The following is a 12045-nucleotide window of genomic DNA, read 5'->3' as shown; positions in this document are numbered from 1 at the left end:
AAAACTATAAATTAAAAAAATAATTCGCTAACAATTATTTCAAGTTTTGAAAGCACCACCATGCACTGAAATTGTTTGACAAGTATTCCGTTTTGAAGAAACGTGATGGTTTTTGGAGACAGATGCTATGATTTTGAATTGTGGTCATACATCCTAGGCATGAAAAGACACCTTCATTCACCAACAACATAAGCCACGGTTATCTGGCGGTAATGTTTCGATTTCGGGGTGGAGTGTTCTTAATTTAATGCTCGATACTACTGAAGGTTCACGTGTATGTATCCCTGATGCTCGTTAAATTTGAAACATTATTTTTAGAGTCTAGTTCTTGGTGAAAAAGACTGCTGATTCATGAGCCGCTTTAGGGCGTTTAAAATCACGAGGTCTGCCCAAAATAGAACCTGATGCTGCTGTAGAATAAACACTAATTAAATTTCACAACAAACCACTTGTAGGACATTTGGCATAAACTGTATAAAAAATAAGTACTGAACGCAAAAGCATGACCACAGTTTTTTGACGGAACTTGAAATCGAGAATAATAATAATTCCTTCTCAATTTCAAGTTCTGTCACAAAACTGTGGTTATAGAAGCTGAGAATCTGCTGCGATGACCCCCAGATGATGTCTTTTAAGGTGTTATTATTATTATGTGCCTTAGTCAGGTTAACATCATTAACATCACAAATCTAAATTTATCGCGGATCAAAAGATCAGTTATTAAGTTTAAAAGTTGTTATTCATTTTATAAAGTTTAGTTTAATGTAAGTTTTGTTACATTAAACATTACATTTTGTTACATTAAGTTTTGTTACATTCTGTTACATAATGTTAAGTTTTTATTCATTTTATAAAAAATGAATTCATTTTCCATATTATAAATAATTTTTCAACTTGCAAAGACAGTCCCTCTAGAGAGCGAGAAATGAAAATAACAAAAGTTCATGATTGGTAGTTATATTTAAAGAAAAAAAAAAGATCGTTCTGTTTTTAAAAAAATAAAATGCCCAATCTCAGGAACATATAGATAGATAAATATGCTATTTTAACGTATGTGGAGCAGAAATCTTTCCTATTACTTATGCCGTACAGCAACCATCAAATGCAAGGGAATTGCCACATGAACGTTTCCGATTGCTTTGTTGAATGTTTTTAAAATAGAATTAATCTTGAATAAAGATATTACTGACAAATGATCCTCTAATGTCCTGTTGTAATTCATAATTACAGCTGAACATCTGAATTTTCATGTAATGCAATCCAGTAAAAACATTTTTCAATTTTAAAACTGAATTTTCTTAAATCAATGCTTCGCTTAGCAATTGATAGAACTGCAAAGTATTATAATTACTAAGAAGGCGCTCATATTGTCTTCAAAACCGCCATTCAGCCATAGAAAAAAAAATATGTAAAAGGAAGCAAGATGATAGAAACACTCGTCAAACAAAAAGTTGAATCGAGTGTGAAAATAGTCTTAATCGTGTCACTAGATATATAAACACTGTGAAGTCTGCATAAATTTGTGCTCATATGTTCCTAAAATCTTATCTCACAAAAATGACTTTTGTATTATCTTAAAAATGGAAAGTTTGCCTTTTTCAATATCATTTCCGCATAATTTTTTTTCTTTACTTTTAATAATTTTTAGAATTTAATTTGATACAAAATCGGTAACAATGTTTTTAATTTTATGATGCAAAGCATATTCATCCATCAAAACATACAAACGTATGTTTTTACCAATGTTAAGATTAGGAGTTAAAAAATTTTCTTTTCCTGGGCGTTAGTTCCAAAGTAGGATTTTCATTTCCTCTTTTATTTCGTAATGCATATTCTCTTTAATGAAATGCAATTCATCTTTTTCAACCTTTACAAACAACATTATGTTTCAAATTCATAGTTTAACAGCCTAAAAACATCAATAATATGAGGGAACAAACTGATTGCCCAAGGCAGGCAGTAATTTAATTATTAATTACAGTTATATCTGATGTTTGTAATCTTTTCATATGAATGACTAATTCCTCGTATAGGCCGATGTCGATTTACTTTCCCAACCATCATGAAATAGTGATGATTCTCGTTTTGAATTGAGTCGATTGAGATTCAAACTTGGAGTATAAAGGATGATTAAGGAAATCGGTCGTGTACTTACCAATGAATTGACTGGATACATATGAATCCCGGATGATGGCCACAAGATCTACGTTTTAGAAATCCATCCCCGGAGGACGACTTTGACAGCGGAAAATCCAAGTTTCTTAAGGTAAGATCATTCAGCAAGACAACAGGTTTTGATTTCTCCCTCCTCCTGAAACAGGTGCATTAAACTTACGAATTGCAGTTACAAAACATAAAAAAATTCAAAATAACAAAAATAGATATATTCAAACTAAATAAATAATGAATGAAATACTTTTCATTGATTAACATGATTCGAGAAGTTAGGAGATTCTTATTACGAATTAGAGTTCGTTCATGCTCGTGTAACATACGTCAAACGTGCAACGTCAATTTAATTTTGGAATCCATTGTGCATTTTACTAGAAAAAAAAAAGAATGTGATGTCTCAGCATGTTATATTTTCCAGGTGAACTGTGACGTCATGTAAATTGAAGCCCTTAAATATGTAGTGTATTCTTCACTTTTCAAACTTTAGTTCAAAAACAGTTGAATTACAACTGAATATAGCCATTTTGTCTTGATCTATACAATGTAGAAAAAAATGAAACATAAGAAATAAGGAAGGTAATGCGTTTTCTCTTCTACTTTTTTTTATAAATATTTCAATATGCTATCAATGTGTTCTTTGTTATAAAAGAAAAATTAAGAAGAAATGTTTCAGAAAAAAATGGTGGACATAAATTGTAAAGTTAATAATTTGTCTACTGAATTCATTTTCCGGTCACAGTTATGCTCGTGAATGCTACTATTTAATGTTTTTGAAAATCAATCCCCACACTTTCTTTTTCATCATTTTTTTGGAAATCAACTCTTATGATATCATTTGAAATCGTTAATATGATTTTTTTTTCTAACACGTAGATTCTGATTTTTTTAAAAATTGATAGGCATTTTTCGAAAATTGTGTTTTTTTTTTGTTGTTGTTGTTGTTGTTTGTTTGTTTGTTTGCCAGTTTTCAACAAACTCGAATTTTTCAAAAAAATAATGCAGATACCGAATTGAAATTTTCTCCATTATTACTCCATTAATTTTCTTCTGTGTAATACACACTTAAGTAGATGCACCAAAGATGTTTCTATAAATTTTAAAAAATGAAAATATTTTTCTAAAATTGCATTTTTTTAAATTTATTCTTGATTTATTTAAACTATCAAAATACTTGGTAACTCATTTTAGAGATACTTTAATACTTACAACTTTTTAGAAACTTTTCCTCTCAGATTAAATAACTTTTTTTTATTTAAATGCGGAAAAAAGGTGTCTCAACTTTCATCCACCCTCCTCCTCTAAAACTTATCCAGTAACATAACCGGATATAAAGTTAAAGGCCTGTTTAAGACAGCCAACACAATAATTTGAACCAATAATTGGTGTTTTGTATATTTTCCTTTTATTCTATTGTATGTATCCTCTATCTATTGTATATTTTCCTTGTCATATCTCAACTCGATTGGACTATTAAGCATCAAACGCCTTCATGTTAGTCTAGTTTTTACATCAAGGTAAGAACATGTAAGGCAAGATAAATTTAAAATACATTGATAAATCAAATACGCCGGTCTTGAAGACCTTATGGAAAAAAAAAAAAAATACGTCGATCATGGCGCCGAGATTTACGCCTCTGTCCACTCACGCCTTTCAGTATACTAAAGAAAAAAAAGGTAAACCCAAGAAGTTTATTCTGTCACATTTGAATCATAAAAGCTTATAATCTCCTTAAGAATCCTAAATTGCGTCTGTCACCTAATCAAATGGAATTACTGTCATCAAAATAACAAGCACAAAGCTACAGAAGTGCAAACAACTTCTGATACGCTGCCACGCAAAAAAAATATTTGTTTGTTTGTGTTCCTTTCAGAAATCTTATTTCCTTAAGTATTGCATCAAAGTTTATACAAATGCATCTTTGATTCCGCGTTATGATATTGACAAAACTGGCGATAGATGTCTAATGTAACATCCACGATAAAAAATAAATATATAAATAAAAATTTTGAAGTGATCCTAAATTCAAAAGTCATAGGACTAAAAGCACATACTAGCATATTTATCTTATATTTTAAAAGTTGTTCGTTTATGTATGGAAATTTATGCATTTACCCTTTTGAGAAATGTTTTGAAAGCAAATGGAAAAATCCGATTTATTCTAATGCCCATACAATAAATACGAAGACGATCCGATTTCATTGAAGTTTAAACAAAGTGGATGGATTGTAAAATCTGTCACATTCTATCCATGGAATTTTTCTTCTTAATAAGATACCATATTTTATTTCGGATAATTATTATTGTCGGTATTTAAGTGTTTTTAGATGATTTTTGTATTTTGTGTTAACTGCTACTTTCCCTTTACAGATTTAAATATCGCAAATTTGGTAATTCGATGCTAGCGCTTCGAACGCCATTCCGTTATAATGGATAAATAGACAACACAATCAAGACAACAATGCATTACAAATTTGTAATATTATGTCCCTGACCAATTACTTTCATAGTAAGAAAGAGAATTTTATAAATAGCTCTAACGGATGCTAAATGGATGCCAGCTTACCCCCCCCCCTTTCCCCCGGTCTTGGCGACAAACTCAGCAACCATTTGGCGACTTGGCAATGACTTTGGTGATTAAAACTAAAGATCCTGAATTGCTGGAATTTCGGCTATATATCAATTAGGAGCGAAGATACGATATCCTTCTAGAAACTTTTTCAACTTGTCGAAATTGTACAAACCCGTGTGTTAGAGTGACTATAGTCAGTTGAGTTGAACTCAAGCGAATAGTCGAGTTGAGAGAGAGTGAAGTTTTTAGCTGTTTCGTATTGTTGCAATTGTTTAATAGCGATCGGCTGTTTGTATATTGTGGTTCACTGCAAATACTCTTCTTGTGTACTTTTCGGCTATGTGTTGCTTTTGTGTATTCGGATTTTCATATAGAATAAAGCATCATTATTTGTTATTGAACCTGCCGAACTTTTTATAGTACAACCCAGATCGGATTTTGAATTTTCCGCAACAATACTTAACAGCAAACCGTGTAAACATTATTTCGAAGAAAGAGGTTCCAAGTTTTAAAAAATCAGTAACTTTTCATTATGACTTTTCAGTACGCTTCTATATTGTAGAAAATTTAGAGTTGAGCTTCACCATGCAGTACAGAATAAAGGAAGAATATTTCAGTGCCACCTCTTTTCATTCGCCGATTTAATACAAACTTTCATGCACATCTAAAATTTTGGTGCGCTATCCACAAACCAAGCTTTATCTATGCAATATATTGCTATTTTTTGGAAATCGTCTTCACATACGTATTGGTAGAATAATATACACAGAAATATTTTTCTTGAAATTTTTTTGACAAGACATTTTTCTTGTATTCAAAGAAATCTAAATCATGAAGATTCATCAAAATCAAATTGGGAAAATATAAAATCGTTATTTTCCCCTCTATTTTTATAGTTTTTACAAGTGGAAGTTTGGACGAATAACGAAAATAAACTATACTTATATAAAACTCAATGTGTGTGTGTGTGATGGCGCTCTATAGGACTGATCGTTTGACCTACAACTACCAAATTTGGCACATGCATACCTTGGAGATCGGGAATGTGCATCTGGGGTCCCTTTTTTTGAATTTTTAATTAGAACTTTAATTATTAATTAAAAATTAACTTTCCCGCTAAAAAATCTTTTCATTTCCCCATCGCCAAATGAGTAAGGCTTCAGATTTTTTTTCCACGCTAACAAGGGTAGGCTTAACATATTTTCGGTCGATTATTTCAAACGATTCTGTTTATTTTCTTAGTGTTTGATGCATCTAAAATTAAAAATTGTTAATGAATCGATCTTTCAGATTCATTCTGAAGTACTTTTGAATCAAAATAAAACAGAATAAAGAAAATTAAAAATTGCTACTCTGCGTAGCGTTACCCCAACTGGCGTAGAAAATTCACGCATTTGCGTTACCATAACTGGTGTTGAAAATTCACTCATGCGCATTGTGTTCTGATGGTTGATAACTATTTTCAACGGATGCAGACTTGATTTAAATTATTTTTAGGTTAGTTTTACGCTTTTGTAATTATTGTATTTATGTTAGTCATATATTTTTTTGTATATGCTTATAGTTTTTATATCGTTTTTTAAGCAGTTTTTTAATTTTTTTTCGACTGATTATTTCAAACGATTCTATTTATTTTCTTAGTGTTTGATGCATTTAAAACTAAATATTGTTAATCAATCTGCTCATAATGATCCGAGAAAATTTTGTTGACAAATTCTTGAGATATTACATAAATTAAGAAATATATTCTTTAGTGCCCATAAAGTTTAAATGCTCAGTGATTCTGTTTTCAGTAATCATATAATTAAAAAAAATGCTTTGTTTCAGTAAAAAATATTATTATATTAATTGCAGATTAATCCTTTCCACTTTAATTTAAAGCATGAATTCTACGGGAGCTAACAGAAAATTAGAGAGAAACATATTACGCTATGACTGAAGGCCTTTATAATATTATGAGTGAATTATATAACTATCAAAATGTGAAGTTTTAAAATATTTTAATGAAGAAGCTATTAAAGTAGGAATTGCATAAAATATTTAATTATTAAAATTTTAACGAGCATTAAGATTTGCGAACCGGCTGGTCGCCAAAGACGGCCAGTAAGAAATAAAGCAAATAAGTAGTCATATTAAATATTTTCAAAAACAAGATAAAAATAACATATGTCTCGAATAAGCCGAACAATCCTCACTTTCGTCTCTATACAGGATTTTTTAAAATCTTATAAACTGTATTTAAAAATTTCCGATTGCTCCGTTGTTTATTTATTAATAAATAGTTCATATTAAAAAAATTTCAAATTTAATTATTTAAGAAATGAAGTTTCCGATTAATCCTAATTCCCATCTTTTGCTATACATACAATATGTTGATCCTAATATAAGTAATAAGGATTGATTATTCTGATAGAAAACTAGATAATTGAATACCAAACGATATTATATACGATTCTTTTTTTTTTCGTACGTTTTTTTTTAAAGTTTAATAACTAAATATTCCATTATTTTTGAAATATTGTTCAATTTATTAGATTTCAAATCATCCTGTGTAGCATTTTGTCCAATATCTCGGCGGGCCCACCGCCGTGCATCTCGAATTCTGGAAAGCTCTGTATTAAATTTAAGAAAATCGGCATGCTTTTGTTAAATGATTCCCAATATGTATTTATACTTGCTTTGGGGAAAAAATTAATTGGTTTTAAGTAAATTCAACCCAAAAATTCCTCCCAAAACCCCAAATTAATTAGTTCGAAAGAGTATAGTCTTTCAATACTATACGAAATAGGGATTATTCATTAAAATAAGTTACAATATACTACAAAAGTAAAAAGGAGGAGATTTTTTTTTTCTGAAAATAATTTGTAAAAATTAAATCAAGTTAATTTTGTATAATTTGATTGAAAATTAACTTGAAAAAAATAAAAACCCGGACTATTTGGAACATTTTATTCAAACTGGGATGAATTTAGGAAGAAGAGTTTGAACTCTTGACTACTTCAGCTAATCAGAGATGTCTGGATCATTTCATTTTAGAATCGCAACAATTGAAATTTGAAAATTTTGTTATTTTCTACTTCCAGCAACAAAGATCCAGATTTGATGACTATCTAAAACGGAAAATTGACTAGCAAGTATCGTAACACCTTATCAGCAGGGGGGAAAATTAGAGAAACTGATCCACATTTGCATTGCTCAAAGAGGAAAGCGAGACAAACTAGCTCAGAAACAGTCAAACCACAGCAGAGCAGCCGCTGCTAAAGGGAGTCATCCACTTTTTCAACCCTTTTCTCTGAATCAGACACGGTGCACTATCATCTTGGGAATGAAATTCAGATTCTCCTTAGAAAAAAATTTATAAGATGATGCAATATTATTTTAAGAACCTTACAATTTCTTTTATCGATGACTAATCGCCTTTGACGATTACCTGGTTAGCCGAAATTATAAGCTGCGTTTAATTTCAGTGAAATCAATTAAATGTCATGTGATTCATAATTCTCTCCACACAAAAAAAAATTCATGAAATTAATGAAATCTAATGAAGTAGAATTTCGTAACGCTAAGGTAACATTAAAATTTTAAGTGCCTCAGTACTTTCCAATTAATTGCCTTTTGCGTCTCTCTCTTTCTGATTCCTAATGTAAACTGCTCAAATAATTAGCATAATCTTTTTTCCTATGCTTTCATTATTGGAAGAAAGTCACGTGATTAAATATTTGGTGACACAATGAAAATGATTTGTATTTTATTGCAACAGTAAATCTTCTGATAAATATATAATAATAAATAAATAAAAAATAGATTAATAAATAGATTTAGATACATAAAAAATATATATTTATCTAAAAACACATAATTTAGAAAAATGTTCACTGTAATTAAATCATTATCATCAAAAAGAAAATTTTGTAAATTTTAAAATGGTGTAAAAATTAAATATGCGCTATAATATTTTCGGAAAATTATATCGAAAAAACGTTAAAATGTTGGTGAATTTTCAATCAATTAAAATGTTAACAAAAAGTTAAAAGAAAGTGTTTCGAAGCACATGTTCTTAAGATAGGAAAACGTCGAAATTTCGTTTAATTCTTAGTCAATTAAAATTCTAACAAGAATTAAAAACTGTCTCGCATACTTTCTAATAAAGACGAATCGGTGTTTTAGACCACAATTTGACACATCGAATTACAAATGCAATCATAAAATCGCATATCTAGTTTGATATATTTATCATTTCGTTTATGAGTTATCGCGGTTACGTGTTCTTGAAAGTAAAGTTCACCCCTTATTGGATTTTGCTCAAAATTTGTGAGGAATCAGCAATACAGGTGTTAAACTGTGCACCGAATTTCAGCTATCTAGCTCTCATAGTTATTGTGTTAGCTTATATTCGAACAAACGGAAAGACAAACTTCCACTGTATTGATTTTGCTCAAAATTTGAAAGAAATCTATAAATTTGGTGTAAAGATTGTATACCAAATTTCATCCGTCTAGATCAAAGGGAAAATGAACGGACAGACATAAACACCACAAATATGTTTATCGAACTCAGGAAGGTTTAAAAATGGATTTTCAACAAAATCTCGAGTTCGAATTTTTTGTACAATATTCTATATACAATATTTATGTACAATAAAGTATGGATATATACAATAATACAATATATACAATAATACAATATATACAATAATGTATTTTATATACAATAAAGCAAAAAGTCATGTTAGTGTTTCGTCCGCTCTTTATGATTCGTGATAAATTTTTATGTGGAAAAATTATTGAGAGTTCACTTTAGCTTTTATGCACATATTATTAGGATGAGATATTATAAGAATTTAATAATAATACAGCAGATCTTACAATGAAAAAGGGGTACCTAATCAATCCATGGCAATACTTAATAAGTACCATTATATAATTCTGCCATAGATACGTCACCTTTTTAACGAGTGTAATACTCTAGCATCGTATACTAGCTGAAAGTAGCTTTGCAATAAGAAATTACATGCAAAATTTAAATTTCGAAAAAGTTTCCGAAGAAATTTTAATTATTGCATATTAAGCTGCCTATTCTGCAACGGAGTTGAGATGGTTTAATTTTGTACAGAAGAATATTCACACCTTTAAAAATAATTTGCCATAGAGAACACAAACACATAAAAAAAATAGTTCATGATCATTCCAAAATGCTTTTCCATTAGTTTTAATACAATAAAAGCAGAAATATAAAAATAGAACAATTCAATCAAAATGGACACATTTTTTTGTACTTATAGCCAGCATAAACAGAAAATAAATATTATAAAGATAATAAAATATGTTGGAAAATAAATATAATCGGTTTTAACTAAATTTTTATATGTTTTATACAAAATACAGTTATGTTCAGTCAGTTAATATATTCCTCTGTTAAGTTTTTTTATGTAATCTGTACAAACTGTATTGTTGATCTATATGAATTCCTAATATTTGCACCAGAAAGTCAGTGCAGTCTTGCAATAAGAAGCGAAAACAATTTTTAAAGAAATAAAGTATTTTCATCGAAGTAAATTGAAAAAAAAAAGTTGTCTAATATTGAAAGATAAACAGTAACATTTAATCCCGTCCTATCCAGATTCCGTAGATAAATAATGAATAGTCTTTTCCCTTTTCCTTCCTCATTCGATTCTTAAATAACTAAAATCATTAATACAAAATTCATTCACTCCACCTCCGTTTTAACTACGCCCTTTCATAGCAAATTTCACACACACACACACACACACACACACACACACACACACAAATGGATATATATATATTTTTTGTACATCACAAATATCAACAGAAAAAAGGACTGCGCAATTTTTAAACCAAAAATATCCAACGCAGATTATAAATATTTGATTTTTCACAGCTTAAATATTTCCATAAAATTTCACCAGTATCTCCAAAAACATAATCGTCATTATTTTCATGCAGTTTAAATCTATTGTGGACGTATTAAACTGCATGTATTTTTCAAAATTGTGGATCAATTGCGAACTTTTGAAAGCGAGTTCCTTTTATGGACAAAAACAAAAACAAAAAAAAAAAACGGTAAAGATTGCATGAAAATTGGTAACATTTCAACCAAATATTCAAAATGCTTTGATTCTGTTATTAAAAAAGGGTTTAAAGTCATATTTAAAATCAGAACATAAGTTTTTTGGAGGAAAAATTAGCTTACGCTTTTTTCTTCTTCCGCTATCACTACAGAATTTATTATTGAGTAAAATATAAATATACATTTATACGAGAGAAAAAAATTAAGAGCACAAGCCTAGAGTTAAAAAGTGATAATTATTAAAAAATCAAACCTTCAATTATTGAATAAAAATGATAATATCAAAAATGAATTTAATCTCCGAAATAAAATTTTAAAAAGTTAATTTTAAAAATTTTCTTACCAGGAAATATTATTAAATATATCTGGATAAACTCTCAGAAAATAAATATGAATGGCAATTTATCTTGGATATAGCTCATTTCTCAATTCAATATCATTTTCTAGTCCGACACCATGAAATACCGTAACAGCAAATAAAGGTCATTCACACCAGTCTAATAAAACAAACACCGTCTGATGAGTTCGGTTTGTACATGCCGGTTTAATTCATTCGAAAGTATCAGATTAAAACAGTAAAAAATTGCAGCACAATAAGAAGTGATATACACAGTAAAAAAATAGTACGAAATTGATAAATTATATAATATATAAAAAAATATGTTTGATATGCAGGAAATAAATGAAAACTTACCTGTTAAATGATTAAAGCACTTTTATTTTAAAAATTATGAATGAATATTTTCTGGTTATCTTGAGGTTCCAACACAATAATAATCTGCATATTCTTTCCACTTGTTTAACGTTTGTCTAACTGTTTAAAATCCATTATTTATATCGGAGAAATGCATATCCTACTGTTCGCAGAGCTGTTCTTACTCTTCTATGCTGATCAGTGATCACTGAACTAAAGGTCATTGACACCTAACGGAGCTTACGGTCATGGAACTGATGTATACACACAACAATGTGACTACTGCTTAGAATACAGGATATATTTACGAAAATGTTTTCATTCTGACAGTAATCATAAAATATTTACTATCATAGTAAAAATGTAATACATTTAATTTTTTATAGTTTCAGATTTTTTCTTTAATTTTTTATCACCTTTAAAATTAATTTTTTAATAATTTTTAATGTGATTCAACTGAAAAAATAAGACAAGATTTGGATGAATAAAATCTTTTCTTACCGGCAGATGGCGCCACGAT

The 12045-nt window shown here is 29.3% G+C and overlaps 1 protein-coding gene across 2 annotated transcripts in view; it reads right to left on the bottom strand.

Annotated features, from left to right (window-relative positions):
* The window catches only part of LOC129961620 (protein FAM151B-like), a 33692-nt gene extending 21975 nt beyond the window's left edge, over window positions 1-11717 (bottom strand). The window contains exons 1-2 of one of the 2 annotated variants that reach the window (XM_056075127.1): window positions 11526-11717; window positions 2156-2311 (exon numbers count right to left, since the gene is read on the bottom strand). In XM_056075127.1, coding sequence (XP_055931102.1) covers window positions 2156-2176 — 21 coding nt within the window. In that variant the 5' untranslated portion in view covers window positions 2177-2311; window positions 11526-11717. Of the gene's footprint in view, window positions 1-2155; window positions 2312-2416; window positions 2453-11525 lie in introns of those variants that run through there. The other variant, XM_056075129.1, reaches the window with a different exon arrangement.
* Window positions 11718-12045: the final 328 nt, after the last annotated feature.

The sequence above is a fragment of the Argiope bruennichi genome, chromosome 2 (assembly GCF_947563725.1).
Source record: "Argiope bruennichi chromosome 2, qqArgBrue1.1, whole genome shotgun sequence".
NCBI classification, from domain to species: domain Eukaryota; kingdom Metazoa; phylum Arthropoda; class Arachnida; order Araneae; family Araneidae; genus Argiope; species Argiope bruennichi.
Note: the sequence above shows the minus strand (reverse complement) of the source record. Positions and strands in the feature narration are given on the sequence as shown.